We start from the raw sequence: 21,621 nt of genomic DNA, 5'->3' as shown, positions 1-21,621 counted from the left end.
AGTGAAAACGCTTTTCAAAAAGCACATGTTCAAGCCCAAGTGATCACAATACACATCCTTCCATTGTGACTTGAATAGTGTCATACAAATGTATTGAGGTATTCATTCCCTCTCCATTGATTAGGCTCGTCCAGCGACCTTATGATTGTTCGAAATGACGCTGCGACAGTTGTTGTTTGGGCAGAGTTACTCCCGTCGTCGGTGGCAGGTGGACTTTATGGTAGCTGCTATTGCACTGCTCGTTTTCGTGTGCATTCTTCAGTTCACCCTGGCCATACCGTCGAAATCTCGGAAATGTCGTTCTGCAAATGACGAGGAATTGGACGAAATGATCAAACGGACAGGGATCACGCAAATGATTAACCGCAGGTTAGACTTGCCTATAGCTGTACCGAAGTTATAACGTGACACGAACTATGATCACTTTTAAAAACTGGTGCAACTTGACGACTTTTTCGAAGATAGCAACAGAATAATACTGGCTGATGTGCGTTCCCAAAGTCTAATGATCCCTGGATTTTGTGTGTGACAGAATCGCGGAACTATTATGCTCAAAATCCTTAAATGGAGGCAGTTAAGTACTTTATTTATTTGAAGTAGTCAGAGTTCTACCGCCGAGATAGCGCCAATTCGCGCACGTTAATTATAAATTTATGTTCTATCTTTATTATTCATACGTTCAGTTGATTGTAGTTAGTAAAGCCACATTACACTGGGAACAATTGTTTTTAGTAAGTTCCAGTGGCCAGATAGAAATTTCGCACATTCGGTCAGTCCCTTTTCCTCCTTGCGTAGTTATAAACTTCGAGGTGTAGGTAATGTGAACGCCTTTAAAAGCAATATAAAGATTATCAAATCGGTTCCTAGGGCTCAACAGATACCTAAAACAATAGACTATTTCTCCACTCCATGTCCCGTTTTTACGTCTTTTGCGTATGAATGTATTTGCTTCTCAGATCAATTTGAACGTAATCAAATAGAAAACTGTCACTAATTGCTAGCGAAATCTTTTAGATGTTTAACAGAGATTCTTATTTCGTTTAGGTATTTGTCAGTCGATCCACCCCCGGAGCTTGAAAGTCGAGTATCTGGGGACAGTGAAGTGCAAAGCGACCAGGCCCCATTTCAAGATTTTTTCGTTGACGAAAACTATGAAGCCCCTGTTGGTGGTAACAGTATTCATTTTTCTGCTCCCCCAGTGAGGTCTAAGAGGCAGATGGACGAACACGAGATTGAGCCGAGTTCTACATGGACGTGTGAAAGAACGACAGAGTGGGAAGACCTTGGAGACAATTATTATCCGCGGTACCTTCGGAAAGTCAAATGTCTTTGTGATAGGTACGTAATAGGATGAAACTATTTTTAACCACTTCCTTGTTGGTATAATGAATTAGGCGAAACAGAGAACGAAGAGTCAAGATAATACATTTTATTATCAAAATTCGATTTTTCTCGAATAACCAGTGTGATTTGACATATTTTATCTTGGCTTGTTTTCTATTTCAGATGCTGGTTTAGCCATTACAGATGTGTACCGCGTAGTTTCACGGTAATTATTTTGCGTCGGATAGAAAAGAAATGTGATTATGGAAAGCCCACCTCGATTGAAAAAGAATGGGAGTTTGTTGAAAAAGCAGTACCTGTATGGTGTGAATGTGTGCGCAATTGAACCTTCCCATAATTCATGTGACTTGCTTAACCCCTCTAGCTTAGTTTATATTGAACTGTACATAACCTTATTCAAATCCGTCGATAAATATTGATAACATTAAACGATAAATAAAAATGATGTCCAAAATGTTGTAGTGCATCATTAGGATTTCGTGTCATCCAATATTTAATATCGGAAATAATCTTTCAATTTCTGAAAAAATCTGACAGTTTTTCTTTATTTCCAATTTATTCATATCTCTATTCGTTTCGGCTTTGAGTTAACGAAACATTCGTCTCAAACAAGAGCACTCAGTGGCTGTTCTGCTCTCTCATACAAAAATAAGTGTATATATATATATATATATATATATATATATATATATTAGTAGTATAAAGAACACCACATTTTACATAAGACAAATGGGTGCATTCTAGTTGATCTACAAAAGTAGTGATAATACCGTTGCATTCATCTGTACACGGCTTACTGTCGATTTTCTGCGGCTATAAATGAGAATTACATATGTCTTATCTTCCTCCAGCTGTTCTCCTAAATATAACTGGCATCCGTCGCAGACTCTCTTCAGCTTCTTATTCGGTAAATACAATTGATGTTTGGAAGAACAACAAGCACTCGTAATAAATCATTATTACCATTAGTGGGTGAGCATATCATCGTAGCGGAATAAATGTTAGTATTTGAATTGTGCGGTTACGCTTTGCCGCCAGTTGAGCCCAATATCTCGCTCGTTTCCCTCTCTCCGAGCGTTGTTTTCAAACGGCGAGGCGGGACAACGTCGCCATAGATAGCCAGCCAGTGTATCTCTGTTGACTTTGCGCGCTTGCAAAGAGCTATTATCATTTACTACATTTCAATCGTTATTTTTATTATTGAAGAGCAGAGAAAAGTTGTCCTAAGCAGGCCATCTTGATCCGAACAGTATAAATATATGCTCTATTATGAGGTGCCAGTACATTTGGCACGTATACATTTTGCAGTTGCACGCGATTTGATATTCTTGAAATGTTTGACGTCTTTCCAGTATTTGAAATAGCGACGTAATAGAAGTGAAATGATAATAATAACTATTGTTTTACGGATTGGTTGGTCTAGAGGTTCTTACTAGTCGTAATACAAAGAGAAGTAAAGTAACATTTGGTATCTTTTTACTTTCATTTGATAGACTAATCGAGGAGTTCAAATGGGTAGCTTATTTTTGTCCTAATGACTGCCCTCGGTGTATTCTCATACGCTACCTCTATACTGTCAAATGAATAGCAATTTTAGTGTCTTAGTGTGGCACGCTAATATCTTACTACTATTATTTTCTGTGCTTTACATTGCAGAGAGTGTTTAGTTGCAGCGGCAGTCTAGTCCTTCTACAGGAACTGATTACCACTGGATAGAGATTGTAAGGAAATTGCCAGGAAGGTACATACATTACTACCACGATAGCTATTCGATACTAAGATAAGAACGGTCGCTATTTGTAGGGCCCGCTGGCGCTTCGTGGTCTTTCGTATAAACGACGGCGAAAGTTCTGCAGGTTCTATCAGACAGTTTACAATACACTATTGTTGAGTTTACGAATGCTTTCGTTACCTGGATTAGTCTACAACGGACTATCGCACCGATCCTCGTTAACACAATATACTTCGTTGAAACGCACGCCTACGGCCAAGTTTCGCCGTATCGAGAAAACTTCGATGTGTTAATTCCAACAAGGTTACTGCTACGGTAAAAGCTCGTGCATGCGTAGTGCAGTAAACAAAGGTAGGTTTCATAGTAAGAAACAATCAATACTAGACCTGTGTTGCATGTTTGTTGAAAAATCCTCCATAGCGGACGGCAAGCTTTTACTTCATCCAGTAATCTAATCGCAGGTAAGTCTGTTTTGAGTTCTCAAATGGCATCTTATTTTGGTCTACCTCGAACCAGAGTGACAGACATCATAGCTACGTCAATTCAAATATCGCTAAAAGCCCTATCTTATCAAAACATTCATATTCCCTCACATTATTACTAGTTATTTTAGTGTTAAAGAAAAATATAGTATCTAAGACGTTTCAAGCTAGCCGAATATGTATACTATTTTATCTTATGAGTGAATACGGACATTGGATTAGGAGCGGTGCTTGCCGTATCAAAGTACTACTTATACGAGCCCTCTAGTATAAGGCGAACGATATCAATGTCCCTAGCCGATAAGATCGGATTATATCGACCACCCGCCTGTGTTGAACGAGCAGTTGAAGCCTGTGGCGACTGTGGTAATTAAGCCACTCAAAAATCATTATGTAATAGTAAATGAAAAATGTTTTTCTCGACACGCGAAGATGGCGACCGTCCACCACTACTGAAGTTCAATAGAACGTTTTGCATTCTACGTTCCGCCAGCATTGCTCCAATGACCCAGCGCGCTGCCAGCCGCTATTATGCTGTATACGAAATTTAAGCCACAGATCTAGCTACAGTAAAAACGAGAACAGGTACGAACTTTACACAGACACCACAACGATAGAGGAGCTTACCGAAATACAAACTATTGTCAAACATTCCTTTAGTCGTTCGTGGAGGCGTGGCAGCATCGTGACAGACGAAGCAGACGCTAAGTTCTATCATAACTCACTTGAATAACTAAATAATAATAAAACTTAAATCGATTAGAGACAAACCGGGAAGAAATTGAGGTGGTAAACTTGTTGAGGCTGGAATCCCTGATCACACTAGGGCCACAAGTCAGAGCAGGAAGCCAATATATATATCTGATTTACCTTACCGAGCAGATTATCATTTTTCACACGTGAACGCATTCTCTAGTAGCAACTGTTTACCCACCCATAATAAAATTGATCATCTTCATGCATTTAATATAGAGAACCTATATATAGAAGCCACTATTTTGAAAGCAACAGTATCTATAGAGAATGCGTAGAGCACTGCTTTGTTTTGATTACATATTAATGAATATTTCACTGAAATTATATATTTATAATAGCGTGCCTTTTTTTTCTGTTGGAAGGAACAATAATTGTGCTTTCTGAACGCATGCCGTGTAAATATGTTTGTACAAGCTGAGCCGTCGACTTGACGTCCAGTTGCTATCCACCGTAGAATTCTTTCGGCGCTGTCTCGAAAAGTATCTTTCCGGACAGTTTTCGTCATTGGACAGATTAGGATCGAAGGCCCTGATGTCAGCTAATTTTCTACGTGTGTTTACACCTCGAAACTCGGTTAAATAATTGCTATGTACGTTCTATGTTTTCTCAGATTTTTAAAAAAGCAGTATAAGACCAACGACATACCTGACGAAAATCGGCCTTGTGTTCAAATTTATAGAAACTGTCCAGGATGTCTCATTGATTAGATAAAAGATATTAAGCTCTCCCGATAGGGGCGTTTGTTTCAGTCATTATATAGCAATGTCATTCCATAAGCGTGCACGGCTATTTCTATTAGAGTAAAGCCAAAATCAGCATAAACAAAAACATATTGTTAACCATGCTCGGCCTAATTTTTCCATGTGAAACTGTATAAGCGCATTGCATTTATCGTTTTTATTAAATTTTAGCGTGGTGCCTACGCTCAAACGTTGTCGTTGATGGAGTACATCATTTCATCTTTGCAATAAGGTGAATCGTAGCTGCTGATATACGGATACGCTTGGTGTGTTTTTACCAAACTTACTATTACCACTTCTACTGTAGGTGCTTATTACTATAAAATTATTACTGGGTGCGTCTATTTTTACGCTGCTATCGCACTCGCTATCTGATGACTATTATTCAGATGCAAAATTACCGTTGGATAGATCCTGTGTGTGCGGACGACGTACATTCAACGATCTTCGTTAAATAAGAACGCCTATTATAGTCGGCCTTTACTACCTGCGACTACATCTTAAATCTCCAGAAAATTTTATCATATCTCTTTGGTCAGTTTAATGTTTCGTCTCAGTCGCGCATCATTCCCAGTACATCTCAACAAGCTACACGAAACAGAGACTAGTTCATGCGTTTCCGTAACGCTCCCCCTTGGCGTCACTAGTATCCGCCTGCCGGCTACTGAAGCAATCAGTACGAATGTATTACCACCGCTAGTAATAGCTGGGCTGATGAAGGCTTCGAAAATCGCCTGTTTTCGTTTCGATGTCGACCCCGAAGTATAGCGCTAACCAAATAGTTGCCTTCACCTGAGACGAAGTATGGTAGCTCTGTGTTCTGATTTAACTATCACTTCAACGCATGGCATACGCTTACCGTCAAAGATTACCGTGCGTTTAAACTGTCAGTGCTCCCCTCTGCGTCTCACTGATCTACGTATTTCATTGTATTGACTATCGCATCAGCAAGCTCTTGCCGGTTCCGCCGCTCGAGCGCCGATGCCAAGATTAATTTCGAATAGTACAGGCGCGTTGATGCTGGGTCGGACGATAGGTGCCTATTGCCGATTATCCCTGCCCAGTCATTTGTGACAGGTACTACGATTATAGTTGTTGCCGCCGCCGCCGCCGCCGCCGCCGCCGCTGTTGTTGATGCTACTGTGACTTTAGTCGGCCGCCAACCAGGAGCGACAGCGCAGTGGCCAAAGCAGAACAGAAGCGTCACCCACTGACTTATTGACTGACCACGAAACACCACGACCGTCGCAACAACTACAGCAGTGTGAGCCGCCGTGACTAAAGCGGTGTCTCGATATCAGCAGAAGCAGCTGCAGGAGCCTTCGTCGATGCGTGGTACGGAGGAGAGCAAAAAAGCGTAACTGATGGGAGAAAAGAGTGGTCCGTTGTCAGCCTGATTGAGTCAGCTTTGCTGCGAGCGCGTTTTCGCCATCTATTGCTCTCTCTCACGCTCTGCATGTAGATATATGCATGCTTTATATCGTTTTGCCTGCACTATATGCAGACGGAGCGGATAGAAATAGCGGAACACGAACGCAGCCATGCGCCGGTCGTATAGCCTCTGCACAACAACAAACGGAGGGATAGAGGCGCTCGTAGGCCTTTCGCTAGGACACAATTCAATAGACATTGGCTTCGGAACAGATCGAGGAACGGCCGATGACTGAACGAAATGAAAGTACAGCTAGAGCATTAAATTGGACTTGTAGAAGTACCGCGAGCTGCAGCAGAGCCGGACACAAAAGCCGTAAAAGAGAAAGGAAAAGGCTTCCCTGGCTTAGGGGATCAACAAAAGGTAGTAAAACGCAAGCCATCAATCATCAGTGCTGCGTACTCTCTCTCTCTCTCTCTCTCTCTCTCTCTGACTCACTCTCACTCTCTAATATCCTCATCGCTAACATACCTACGCCCATTATCACAGCGGTTCATACTCTGTGTTAACCAGTACACTCGCTCTTACGAAAACGATCACTAAAGTTAATGACAATCAAATAACGTCAATGCAGGTGCGAGCTAAAGTCAGTACCGCGAACAAGAGGCTGCCTTTAGGGCTGAATGGCGACGGCAGTAACAGCCGCAGCTGCTACTGTCGTAGTAGGAGAGGTCAACAAATTGGCAAGCGACGCTACGTGGAGTGGGGCTGCCGCATCATTTTGGAGATCATCGTTAAGTTTACTGTACTGGTTTGAGGCGTCAACGAAGGACCCACAGTCACCGTTGCTGATCCGTGGTCAGTCGCTAGGGCCGCCGCTCAAGGCGGACAGAGGAAGCAGTCTAAGACTGAGTATGAGCTTGTAGGACAGCAGAGCGCAGGGCAGGGAGCATATAAAGGAGGCCGTTTGCAGGAATGTTATAGTGCAGGCTGCCATTGGAGACGCCTATGAAGGTGAGGGGGGCCGACAGTCGTCGAGGGCAAAACGGCTATAGCAATTCTTGTACAATAGGCAGAGGACGTAATAACGTCGATAGCTGCGATAACCGAAATAGCGACGATGCGCATGGTTTTGACGATTCTTCCGACACCGGATTTCCCAAAGACGAAAGAAGAGGACCGTTCGATGAAAATTCTACTGTGAAAAGCAAAGGCAACAGCGCCGGCAGGAGGGAAAATACGATAGAAGGAATCCACCCGAACGGCGTTTAACAGGGGGACGCTCTGAAGGCCTGGAGGAAAACGTCATCGCGAGAAAAATATCGAGGTCGCGTCAAATTGTTTCGTGCATCAGCAAATGACTGTGCGTATTCGTATGTGTATATGTGCGCGTATCATCAGTCGACGAACGAGTTCTACGTACGGATCGATAGATAAGTGTTACTGCACAATTGTCAACGAGAATCGTCAAAACGATAGCTCTTGATAATACATATCAGGTGCAAAGAGACAAAGAACTTGGCTTGGTGCATATTGAGTATAGGTTTGTGTGTGTACCACAGCGAAATCTTCGATCCAGAAATTTTTGTTGAGTTTGCCGGAAAAGCTGAGTGCTAACTTTGAAGAAAATCCCACACAGTATATATTGCGTCATAAATAACACCGCACTAACCGCGAGTTTGACGAGAATCTTGCAGAATAAATAACTCTAACTAGCATTGATCAGCCTCTATCAAGAAAGAGCCCCTTTGGGGTGGAAGTTTTTATACAGTGAGGATATAATTAAATGATCAAAAACGATTATATGGGTCATATTGTTGACACGGAGAACTGTACATTGAAATCAGTTCAGGTCTTTTTGAACACTTTAGCTATCTGATAGGGTTTAAAGAGTAAGCCTAAAGTGTATATGTTATGGTAGGCGCTACTTCTTTGAAGAACAGAACTTGTGCCTGCTTTGATGAAACGTAAGAACGTTCTTCCAGCAGGCAGCTCTAGCCGATAAGTTGCTGCGTAGTCGGGGCGACTGTTCGCAGAAAAAAAAGGACTAACTAAAACTAGCGTACCGAACGACACAGGTACTATTGTAGTGATGTCGACGATTCGATTAAGCGCACAGTATTTAGCATAAAATCAGAGGCATAAAATACGTAATTAAATTTTTTACACAAATTCTGGACAAATTTAAAAATAAAGCATTTCCTACCGATGTATCTGTCCGTTGAAAAATAACTTAACGTCGTTGTGCCATAATGGTCGTTAGTTCCCAGCTTTCCAAATTAGTAACGTATCGTCGGCCTTATCTGCACAGCATCTAACGTGATGTTACTTATACAATAAGAGATAGCCCAAAAATAACCTAAAAACCAGCAACCGGCCCCGTCCACATGTTAAGACAGACCTTGCAGCTTTTCAGGCGGATGATCCGTTGATAAACGAAGCGAAAAAATTGCTGTCTTCGGTTATTGTGTGGATTAATAATTATATAAAAACGTGTTTTTTTTTTCAGAAAACACAGAAAATCATCATCCGCGATCTGCTTTGACAATGTCGCCTGCTCTAGCGCGCTCCAATGGAGTACTCGAAATTTCACATATGGTACTTACAGCGGTATTATGGGTGAGTAATAGTCCAATTCTTTATTGATACTTAATTTTAATCAGGCATTTCAAAGGCAAACTTTTTCCAAAAAAGTGATAACCAACATACCTAAATGCTTCATTGTAACACAAGCTTTCGAGAGGGTGATTATGCTGCCATAGTCCTTTGTCGAGCCAAGCCATAATAATATAATCATTTAAATAGCTATGGTTTAAACCCACAAATACTCTACAACTTGAACCACTGAGACGCTTTTTCGTACGTTCCGCGGTAGCTAAAAAGCGTTATGGAAGCTAATAGGAATTATCGCATGAAACAGTCGCAATACGTTTAGAAAAATGACGAGCTCAATGCAAAGCCGTTTTCCCTTTGAGTAGTAATAGTATACTAAATACGGTGTGGAGAAGTTTTCAAAATTTCATAATGTCTGTACATGAGCAGATACAGACGCGATACTTACGAGGTAAATTTTGGCCAATATAATTGTAGACAATTTCGAAATCTGCCCCACGTAACTAAATGATCGCGTTTAGCATAATTAGAAACAGCTAGAAGGAAGGAAGTGCTGAAGCGAAGTACAAAGGGTACAACCAGCCACGAAAAAACGCTTTTAATTTTCATAATATTTTTTTTAAACAGATTGCGATATAATTATGTGGTTGCTTAACCCTCTGTATTTGATAGCTAATGTAGGTCTAATGGAAGTGCTGAGTAAGACCTTACTTTGAGATGTAGACGGGCAGTCAAACGCTCTGATTTACGTTAAATGCTGTCATGGATATCAGATCCGTGCCGCGCTGTTCTAGGAAGAACACGCCTCTATTTGGCAGTGAACGTTGTCTGGAATGACTCACGTGGAAAAAATCTTCTAATTCGGATTCTACACGGTATACGATAACAGAAATGTCTCTTAACGCTCAAGACAAGATTACATACAGAGAATTAAATTGCGAATTATTATACGGTGTCATTGCTCATACTTAGGAGGTTCTGTTATGAATCGTATGCGTTATGTACATTTAAAGCAAAACCCTCTGCCAGTTATTTAATTTCCTTCGATAAGCGGCAGGATTTCAACGATGCTTCCGTCTGCGCCTGTGTGTGCGGTACAATTTAGGTATCGCATAGGAAAATAGCCGGTCCTTGCAGGTCACCAATTCGGCAAGCGTTTCACAAGATACGGTGCAACACTGCGGAAAACCATGGAGATATGAACGAAATTCCACTCATGAAACGAACTATTCCTGATGTTAATTCTGTCATTGATAGCGGGAGTCATAGTATAGTCGTTTAAAGCAAATCTACCTCTCTATATCCGAAAATGGCAAATTTTTCAGTTCCTTGAGTGTCAGTCAGCGGGTAGCAGTGAAATCAGGTTTTTGTTCGGTTGCGTGCTGTCATGACTCAAACGAGCACATTCGCTTTCAGTCAGTCGGATTGGCAGCTGTTATTATGGGGTCGTTGCTACTCACGGACTCGCGCATGAGTGGCCTTCAAACTCTGCGGCACTTCGGACCTCTCCAAAGCGCATCGATCCTCGTCGTAGTGATTGGTGTTCTTGTTATCGTTTTGGGAATTATCGGCTGCCTCGGTGTGAACGCCCGCAGCCGACCTCTGCTGTTAATTGTAAGCATCTCTATTTTATTACGGCTCACGAATACTGTACAAATACACTGATACTACAAACGCTTCATGAGATAGATCCGTTTTACATAAACTGTTAAACTAAAAAGTCTAAATTTGTCAGATAGGCTTTTCAAGTTCTTATATTCACCGTTATTATGATCATTGGCTGTCGCTATTGATAAATCAACTGTGTACGATAGCCGCGTGCTTTTAACGTGCAAATACGCATAGGCTTAATGCTCATTCAGTTATATACCGCGATTTTTGCGTCTAGTCTTGACCTACCCACACAGCGTGTATTTTGCAGTACGCTAACATACATCCTTGCTATTTTTTCCAATGTAACTTATCGATAATTGCTCGATAAGGACCCACTTTAGTTGATCAAATTTCGTTTAAATACTGGACCGTTCGACAAATTAAACCAATGAGTAATCTGGGAACATGGATGACCTTTCGGCTATTTTGAAGCCAACCATATACAATATCACCGACAATTGCATGGCAAAATTATACAAATTTTTTTTCGAAGACCAAACAACGTATGTTTTTGCTGTGCGGAGCTTAAAAAGAAGATCGCATATTCCGACACAATTTGACACTATTTCACATTCTCTTACCCATTGTCAGGGTAGTTGTTCGATCTTCTGATCTTCATTCGAGTCAATGATGAAAAATCGTATTGTTTTTTTACAACCGTTTTGACCAATATTCGCATATCTGTTGTCCTCACCGCTGTGTTTTCTAGACAAGGCAAGGCAAGGCAAGCCTGCACGCGCAAAAATCATTCCCAAGTCAGTCTTGAGACGGTCCATTCCCACCGATGTAAATTCATAAAATTATGAGGTTTAAAAGACAGTTCGTAATCCGGTTGACTGTCGAGTACAAATAGACGAAAAAGGACAAATAGGAGGGCTGTTATCGAATAGAAAATTGTTATTTTCAATCATAATCGACCAATAAGCAGACTAACATGTATTATTTGAAAAAAAATTTATCTTCATTCTAGTTCTCTTTCTTCCTCGTATGCCACATGATCCTCGAGATTGCCTGCTGCATTCTAACCTGGTATTACAAGCGGGGCACTACGGTATGTATAAGCTATCAATTTTTATTACAATAGATTATGTTGCATAATATACGAACGCATTTACATTATGAAATTGTTGCCCTACGAATTATATCAAAAAGTTTTGTCTTTTTCTAATTAGCTTCCATAGCTTGGGTAGCATGGCTATTTCGTATCGGCACTAGCTGATACATCCGGTTAACTAAAGTGTGGTAAATAATTTGATTTTTATATATATATATATATTGTCGGGGAAGTATTGACGGTTTTTTGTTAGCTAGATGACCGTAAAATTACATATCTCAAGTAACATGGGGTCGCCGTTAATATCATTTGGAAGCTAAGATTTGACACTAGTTAATGTGCTAGAACGATTGGAACGCCTCTATTCGTCTTAAAAGTAAGTACAACGTCTGAAAAAATGAGCTATGCTTTACAGGTTGATTACGATAAGAGCACACGTGCTGTCCAAGCCTATAAAGAATTACCCATTTATGGCCAAAACGTGTTATTGAAAGCAGCGACCCAAAGACGGTTCTCTCGCTTTCGTTCGGTGTGAAAGATGCTCTTCGTAGTGGTCGATCAATTACGAAAAAACATTGTTGAAATTATTGCGAAAGTTCGTAATACCGACACATGAGTAGCCATGATATCGTCAAGGAGGTAGGCATCGGCCACAAGACGGTTTCAAACCACTTGAACAAAGCTGGCTACGAAAAAAGCTCAATGTTTGAGTGCCACACGAATCGACGGGCACGAATTCACTCGATCGCGTTTCCATGTATGAAAATCTACAAAAAGGCAAAGAAATCAAATGATTTTTAAAGCGATTAAGCACGGGTAATAGAAAGTGACCCATGACCAGTGGAAAAGTCCGGGCTGGCGTCAGATTTAGAAAAAAATTGTGTATTAAGAGCTGCTGTCTGCTAACAAAACAATCGACTCGTTTTGCTACTGCCAACAACATATAAACCATTGACAACGTCGTTTCCTTCTATGAAAAAGTCAAACCAAGTGCATTTTAGTTAACCACCCAACGAAAAAGATAGGAGAACTTGAATGGGGAAGTTTAATGCATTAGTCTTATAGTCTGGATCTTGCACCATCAGACCACTATCATCTGTGTCGGTCCCTGCAAAGGCCCTTTAATGGTGTTCATTTAGCGTCAACGGAGGGATTCAAAAATCACTTTATTTACCTGTTACCAGAGAAATGGTAAAGGGACGTCGATCAAAGTGGAGGGTAATAATATAATTTAGAAATATATAAAAAACATGTTAACCTTAAACCTTTTTGATCACCCTATTTATGTTGCTTCTACGTGATTCGTAGTGATTGTGAGTATTGGTAATGAATGCAGATGCATTTAAATAAAAGGCGGTCAAGGCCAATAGAGCTCAACGTTAACGAATATAAATACCAATTGTAAATAGACAGCAAATTGTAAATTGATGAACAGACATATATTGATAGCCTGATCGTGACGTCAAGAACACATTCAGAATGCCAGTTCGCAGCAGGACTTGCCAATGCTTGAGAAACTTCACCTATCGTCTTTCATGACCTGTGCGTATGAGATAGTTATATGTGCCCCTTAAAAGATTAACACGTCATTAGGAACCAAATAACTTGACGCATTGCTATTTCCGTCGTCGATTCTGTCAGAAAGCATACGCTTCCGAATATACACTCTTATGGGGATTGTTGCTTTTATAATACTGCTGTCGAGATAGGCGTCGACACGTTTCCGGAGTGCGTAAACCTGTGTGGCAACAATCGAAGTGCTACAGCTAAGTAACGCCCGGTATAATCGTCTGGTTTAGCATTTTGTGCAGGCGGCCTTTTTAGGCCACGAAATACAACCTAATCAGTGCGGTCCCCATTTTCCTTGCGGAGGATTTAACCTTGTTCATTATATCTGTAATTTCGATAGACCTGTTAGCTTTTCAACACAGTTATCAAACCATCTAATCACCACGGTGTAATGGTTGCGGATAACACTAATGTTAATAGTAAAAATAAAGTACAAATAATTAAGTTCGTTATCGTTCTTATTACAGAGGTGATCCCACCTGTAGGGAACTGGAGGGATGTTACATTCAAATATGAACATACATTGTAGTGTCAATGAAATGTATGATCGCATCTAGTAGAAAGATTCTTCTTCTGTCCGACGATTTCTTTGAGAATAACTTTAGATCTTCTTACTCCCATGGAATCCACAATTCCCAATATGGAGCGTTTTATATTTGTTCACCACGATATCATTAATAACGTTATTTTAGAGTTCGAAGAAGAAAACGATCTTACCATGATCGCAGTACGGTCTAGTTGAAAGGAATTGATGCTAACAGACCGCTTAAAATCTCTCTCTCTGTTCAGATTGATTAATTAAGAATATTTGGAAGCGTTCTATTCTAAAACTACCCTGTCCTGAAAATCAGTTCCTAGTCCATCTATTTTCATACTAAAAATTTCCGAAAAATTCAGCTTCCAAAAGCCACACGTGTTTTTCCATTGCAGAAATTAATTTACATATATTTCCTTATATATAATATATACATATACATATATATAGTATCGTGATCACGCTTATGGATTTTGTTTCTCGTACACGTTTGCCAGCTGGAGAAAAGACTACAGAGTCTGATCGACCGCGTGATTCAGCAGTATGGAGATGGCAGGATTGAATACATATCAGGCGACGAAGACTGGAGTTTCAACAGGAATGAGCTAAGCTTTGTCGAGTATACGGTTTGTATCTATTGTCATTTTCACGAATCCAAGCAGAGCATAACTTTAATGATTTGAAAAGAGGTTCATTCAAGTGTTTTTACTGGCGTGGGTTCGAAGGTGATTTCGGCAGAAGAACAAGTTACTTCCCATAAGCTGGAATCTTGATTGGCATATGGAGTACTTATGCACTACATTAAAGCTAGCACAGTCACAAATTTTGGGAACTACCATTTCCGTCCTCACAATACAGAGACGAACGAAACCGTGAACTGCTCTTTTGATGAGAGCTTATTCTATCGCGGTTTTTGTAACCTGCACATGGTGCAACAAAAGATCGATACAAGGCAGTTATCAGCGTATATCTGCACAGATGTACGCACGGACCGGCCTGCTCTTTCAGTAAATAAATACTGCTAGATAGGCTTTTTCTAGTTTACCCACTTATGCCCTTCAATGGCTACACACAATCAACGTGCGCCGTGTGACATATGCTACGTCGCTCAGACGTTCTCTAGTAAATTCTACAACTCAGTATACTAGTACATTTTTGCGTGTACGTTCCAGTTGACTCCGTCTCATTTAGTGTTCCTATACCTGATGATATAATTCAGTCCTAATTGTTAAGTGATACTATTTCCAACAATATGTTTCTTGGAAGGCTGTGAAATAGCCAACTTATCCAATGAGGACGTACCTATCCCAAAACGGAATAATGTTCGGGCAAATTAAGTAAATGCAAACTAATGCTTTTGAAAATTTTGTGTTATATTCTATTATATATTTGATATATCTTACATAGTTAGGGTTTTATATTGCCTAACTTGTTTAGATGAGTGGCATTGATCTAATTCTAGTTACGATGACGTGATGCATCGGTGGAGAAAAGGTTATCCATTTACCTTAACATCAACTACAGGAGATCTGCGTAAAACCAGTTATTTTATTTATTTTTTTTCTATTATCAAAACTATCGTAAGAATTGATTCGATATTATTTGCAAAAATAGATGTCTTTCGAACAAAACTAAGAAAATTCAACTCATTCGTGAGTGCGCCATGCTGAGCGAACTGACCGGCTCCTCTTCCCTAAATTGCCAAATCTTACTCTGTAACACTTTAGGTACTTGTTTCACACTTACAATACACAACAGAGCTAATTTCAAGTTGCGCTTACTATTTCCATTAAGATCGTCGAGAAAGAAGTTTGGTCGTGGTACCACGATAAACATCCATTGATAGACCACAGCTTTCATACTATCTAACTATACCGAGAAAGTGCCTGATCTGGTTTATAGAACTAAGCTATTTCTCATAATTGCGTTCATTCCTCCAACCAGTACTCTATTTGTCTTCCGTTCTGTAAAAATTCTCGCAGCAACTGATCGATGGATCGATAAGGGTGTGACAAGTAACAGATAGCCATATCTGTAATCTTTTTTTTGTTTTTTTTTCTATGTCCTTTTTAATGCTTTCTGTGCGTTCTGCAGCAAGCGTAAAGTGTTACTTTCACTCATATTTTTAGCGTTGTACACATGGTTATTAAGCTTTTTGCAATTTGTGGTCGTTCCGTTGACCTGTGGCTGTTGCATGCATGTGAACATATGTCTATTTCATATTCTTATTACCTAGGCACAAAAGTTATTTTTTCCTCGTATGTATTTCCAGTGGCAATTATGATGATGATATTCTCTTAACATATACTAAGTGTTTATTATATCGTTAACTAACTTTGGAAGTATGGGGCTAATAAAGCGTCTATTTGATTACACGCAGCATTTGCTCTAAAAGCCTTGGTAATTCAATCGTTATTTTCAGTGGCAAAATGGCTTGTTTTTTTTTTGTGATCTGAAGGCTTTTTCGCTCGGTCATACATTAAGCTAGTAGCTATTGGCACTTCTAAAAATGATATTTCAGCGTTTTCCACTCGTACAGTCATTAACTAGCTTCTATTACGTTTCGCAGGACGCCGATGAAGACACGTAGACGTTAAAAAGAAATATCCGTTTGATTGCAGTATGACTCTTCTTCCGTGATTCTGTCTGGCTAAAATTGCCGAGTAAATAGTATATAGATGAACATTTCTGTCTTACGGTGGATAAACATCTATTATGATAGATCAGTTCGGTAAAAAGTACTTAGAATAATTCCGAACAGCGCAGCATTGACGAAGTCCATGTTATGCTTGTAACGCTTAGTAACAAAACAACGCTCGGCTAACAGCAATTGTCTATCGAACGTAGACGATACAACAACGGTAGTGGTAACAGCGGCCAACTAGTCTGAGTATCGCATATTTTTTTCTATTCGTTTTTCTTTCGGTTTGTTTTTCTGCTACGAATAATATAATATAGTGTAGAATACGATTCGACACGCGCTCCATCACGGTGGAATACGTTAACGCAAACGACAGCATCATCATCGGCGGCCAACTGCTGACACTGTCTATCAGCTGATAGCAAACTATTGTTACTATGCGTTGTAAATAATCAATGGCTGAATGTCTAGATGCTTTTAATAGAAAAATGTACAATTATAAACACGCTAACGAACGAACATAGACATACATTGGCCATCTGTCGATGGAGAAGTCCTCGTTTAAAGTGAATCGACTTAGCCCATTTTCCGGATACGGTACTTTTCGTGAGTCATGACACCCTAAACGACTAGCAAGAAAACAAATCCAACGAACAACAAAGCCTATGATCGCAATTTATATGATTAGCATCATTTGGTTTGAAAACGCTTTCCAAAGGGCTAGCCAGCTAAATAATTAGCGTTATTATAACCCTGTACCTAATGTACACACGTCCTGATGACAAGCTTTTTCCAAGCATGAAATTTTTAAATTTATTTGAAATAACATATTTCATCTTTTCTACTCTATTAATTATGATAATAATATAAATAATATTATCTTTAATTTTAATTATTTTGTTCCATAAAAATACCAGTGCGAATAATGATTCTATAAATAATTTATTTAATTTTAATTTAATAAATCTGGTAAAATGTTTACTTTCTATCTTGTTATGTGTAGTTGCAATGCTGTGGATCCACAAGAGGCGTGGACGACTACATCAGCCGAAAGATTTCTATACCTCAAAGTTGTTACAATCGAAACTACATCAATTACGATTATGACGAAAGTTATAACCAAGGAATGTACAATGACGTCGTAAGTTGAACAAAATATTTTCCAATTCAGCGGTAGGGCTCTTTCTTTCTCTATATATAATAATATGTATGCAGCAATAAAAGTTTAGTCGTTATAATGATAATAAAGAAGATAAAAAAAACTATATAAAAATTAACCTAAAAGAAAATGCACACACTTGGTGGAGAGCGCTGTCAATAGACTTATACTACGAATAGCCTTAGAGATACACGCCACAGCCGGGGCACACGAAACGTCAATAACGAAATAAATGACCCAACGAAAATGTTTGCTTTTTGTGACATCGCAGAGTTGCGTGAAGACCCTTCAGGATTTCCTGTACAGACACGGGTTAGCTCTTGGCCTATTATGCGTCCTTGCTCTTGTGCTTGAGGTAAGCAAAACGAATACATACAAAACATGGCATCACTATTTCAACCCAGTACCTTCACATAGGAATACCTTTAGAGTACTTACTAAGAAGAGAAAATCAATAGATAATTTCATACTTCACCTAAATGCGTCAGCGGCCAATCAGGCTGCGTCCTGAAAATCAAATGGGGAAAGGGAATGATATGTTTTTCGCTACGAAAACTCGTTGGATGCTGCATTATCTATATGCTCCATATAGCCTGTAAACTAAGGAAGTAATTATACGAAAATCTAGCAGAACAATTTAACGAAACATTAGTTTACTTATAATAGTCTCCATGAACTAATTAATTAAGTGTTGTTTTAGAATAGATATTTTTAGTATGTTTTAGAAGTTAAAATTGATTGAAGTTTGGCTGTCAGTTATCATAAAAAAAATTACCAACCACTGGCGTAGTCAGCCACTCTTTGTTTTATATAAGGCATCGCTCAACGTAACGCCTAAATAAATTCATAATAATTTCAATGAACTAATTAAGCAATGCTGTTTTGTAACATTTGACGTCTAATGTTGTATATATATATATATATATATACAACGTTAGACGTCAAAGACTGCTTCGAATCATATCGACTATAAGTTGTTATAAAGTCTCTCATCTGGTACTGGTTTAAATACTTAATCAAATTATTGCCAAGAATCGTGCTTGATATTTCCAGCCATAGGCAACGTTTTTATTTACCGACCTTCGGGATACCTTTACTAACGACATGTCGCGTAATGAATTATGACATGCCTAGCGTATTTTTGTCAAGCCAACATGATCATCACGAATGTATGGTAGTTCTCATAAAACTTTTGTCCCTATTCCAGAAGAGCCGATTTCGCTTAATGCCACAACGTGTTCGTTTTTAGATAATGTATGTTTGTATCTCTATACTGAACAGAAATTTTTCTTGATATTGTATCACAGATAGGTCTGTTAGTCCTGTCGATGGTCCTGGCTGATCGTGCCATGTCTAATACTTCCCCAAAGATGAAGGAAAGCAGCCCACAACAGAAGCCAACAGGATATGCTTCGGTAACCCAAACATATCAACCATCGCAACCCGATCATCGCGAGCATGTTCCTGTCGAACAGACACAATCAGAATACCTTCAATCGTCAGATCCTTACCAAAAATCGATTTTTTCCGAGGATGTCTAGGTGGAGTTTGGTAAACCCAACTCGATCTGTGTAACTTCGATCCTATAAATCTATCGTGGTCAATTTAGAGGATATGAAGTTGGACTAGAAAGATATTTTCGCTTGTTTTGACTCAGTCAAAATTTATCTATTAAGTAAAATTGTTGTGTCGAGCTATAATAACATATAGGTCATCCCCTTGTCAATGTCTGTCTATCACTATATTGATTCGTAGGATAGCGCCCGACTACTGCCATAATTGCAAACGAACATACATAGCTGGTATTGGAGCATTGAATATGGTTTCTGCAGACAGTTACGCACGCAGGGTGCATGCGTCATGCATAGTAGCATACATAACATAACATAGTAACAAGCGGTGCAAGACAGAAGACGTTGATTTTTGACATATTCATCGTATCTGTACACTCGTGACTCTAGCGCATGGTTCAATACAACTGGAACAACTTGTACCAAGTTCTGTAGACGGCAGATAGTTGCGCCGCTATGTCATAGTTCCATTGGTTGCCATTATAGAGGATGCGCTGTTTGATTCCGGTAACTTACTGATCGGAGTGAACGAAAATATTAAACAGCACCTGCTGAACTTCCGGCGCAAGCCTATTCGATTTTGATAAGTGTCCTTTTTTCGGACAGACTCAAGACCGAAACAATACTACAACGTCATCGTAATAGTAGTTTCTCTTTACGAAATGTCAAAATTAGTTTTTTAATCGAAGTAAGTTACACAAATACATCTACGATGAACAATTCCAATAAGTTCGTGGTGAGGAACTCTCTTTGCCGACCGCCACGTTAAGATAGTGTGAATGTTAGTAAATATGGAAATGAAGCAGATTGTGTATGTGAAATGTCTTTGTATTTGAAAATTTGGTGGAATTTCTTGTTTATCGAAGGTCGCTGAGAGCGTCCAGCTAGTAGGTAGATAATACACACTGAAATCGTATAGTTTACCCTGCTAATGTAAGGTACAAGCGCAGTTTAACTGTATATGCAGAGTCAATTTCCAGACACCATATACATACTTATGGCCCCGTGTGTCGAAACGTGTTGATAGTTATGATAGTGGGTATGTTTATATCTCAGTTCCCATGCAATATACATGGCAACCTGTTAAATCTAACAATTCGCCATGCACAAATATCTCAATAGTAATCTTGTGGGGAGCCCCATCTCATAATATTTATTGTTCTTAATTAGTGCTATTATTACTACAATGGCATATCTTAGTATTCGATCTAAAATCTAATTCGTGAACCTTTATGACAATATATATATAAAGTACTGTAAAAGTTCACTTGCACAATACCCAAAGGCCTATTATTGGCGTTATCTAGCTTTTTTTTTTCTTTTTTTTGTTATGAGTAGCAAGCGTCTGTACGAGATCTGAATTTTAAGTTTCCGTAAACAATATCTCTTGCAACTATTGCTAGCGTATTCCATATCGTTAGGCGTGACTGATCAAATCGGAAAATGTAGGAGGAACTTACCTCACATGATGTTTACGTGATTGCATTTTTAACAGACGACATCTTTCTCATACATTTATCTGTCGCATATTTATCGCTAAATAAAATAGTCATTGTCTAGCCGGTAATCGGAAAAGTATTTCGTCTTGCTTGTCGTATTTAGCACAGCAAAACGCTGTCAACTAATATGTACTCTATTCCCTTTTTGTCCTGCGTTCGGCAGTATTTTGCAGCCACTCCTTTCATTGTCTGAATTGGTGATCGACAAGACGCACCAGGTTCGCTGTGTAAGGCAGAAATTATATACAAGAGTACGTCTATGTATTCAATGTTCGTAGTGATAGTAGGAATAAACGCAAATTACGTAGTTGAAAGAGAACTGCAGTACCGTGCAGTGGGAGGTAGCAACGTCGCTGACGTCGTGATGCAACGCGAGCATCAACATCGCAGAAGTCACTGTCCAACCGTAAAAATGATCTCATCACAGAAATATAAGTTATCACTTGACAACCCTGCATTTTTTTAACGCTAACGTAGTCCCCCACTCGACTATCATTAACACACATTACAGATAAACGGAGTAATAACAATCACACAGATTTCCTGAATTTGTCTCGAATCTAGATGAAAAATGTTCAGCTGCTCTGAGAACGAAACCACTTCAACCAGTTTTTGTTGAACGTCCGAAACTGTGTTAGTATTGTATCAGACGGCTGATCACTAAACAAGCGCGTCTGTTCAAGCGAAGATTGAAACAGGCCGATGCTCTCCCATACCCAATCACCAGAGGATCTAAAATTATAATGAAGATCGTCAAAAGACAGAAGATGATGAAGCGTTCGTTTTCTGCGGCCACAACCAGGTATAATAAAAAATTAATTTTTTACCAATCACTACCAGTAGAAACACGCGTTTACAGTTAACGAAAGATTTGAATAAGATTAGTAAACACTACTCTGAA

At 39.5% G+C, this 21,621-nt stretch overlaps 2 protein-coding genes across 6 annotated transcripts; both read left to right on the top strand.

Moving 5' to 3' along the window:
• The first annotated feature begins 154 nt into the window (after positions 1–154).
• On the top strand, positions 155–4,143 carry LOC111248498 (protein trunk-like). 5 transcript variants are annotated; one of them, XR_015322622.1, is made up of 7 exons: positions 155–369; positions 1,045–1,338; positions 1,507–1,549; positions 2,196–2,251; positions 3,001–3,065; positions 3,148–3,427; positions 3,991–4,143. XR_015322622.1 is itself a non-coding variant. In XM_086982180.1 (5 exons), exons 1-4 carry the CDS (start codon positions 155–157, stop codon positions 2,205–2,207), a joined length of 564 nt encoding a protein of 187 aa, XP_086838306.1. In that variant the 3' UTR covers positions 2,208–2,251; positions 3,001–3,085. The 5 variants fall into 5 exon arrangements, 3 of the variants coding, with proteins under 3 accessions (XP_086838306.1, XP_022656727.2, XP_022656726.2); XR_015322621.1 differs by lacking the exon at positions 2,196–2,251; XM_086982180.1 differs by lacking the exons at positions 3,148–3,427; positions 3,991–4,143 and having other exon boundaries at positions 3,001–3,085.
• LOC111248496 (tetraspanin-8-like) lies at positions 3,513–20,796 on the top strand. Its single transcript, XM_022800990.2, has 8 exons — positions 3,513–3,537; positions 8,936–9,045; positions 10,456–10,653; positions 11,663–11,743; positions 14,348–14,476; positions 17,495–17,632; positions 17,922–18,005; positions 18,958–20,796. The coding sequence occupies exons 2-8, from the start codon at positions 8,974–8,976 to the stop codon at positions 19,189–19,191; spliced, it is 936 nt and encodes a 311-aa protein (XP_022656725.1). The 5' UTR covers positions 3,513–3,537; positions 8,936–8,973; the 3' UTR covers positions 19,192–20,796.
• Positions 20,797–21,621: the final 825 nt, after the last annotated feature.

This window comes from Varroa destructor, unplaced genomic scaffold (assembly GCF_002443255.2).
Source record: "Varroa destructor unplaced genomic scaffold, Vdes_3.0 BEIS01000003.1, whole genome shotgun sequence".
Classification (NCBI taxonomy): Eukaryota; Metazoa; Arthropoda; class Arachnida; order Mesostigmata; family Varroidae; genus Varroa; species Varroa destructor.
This window is presented reverse-complemented; position numbering and strand designations above follow the sequence as displayed.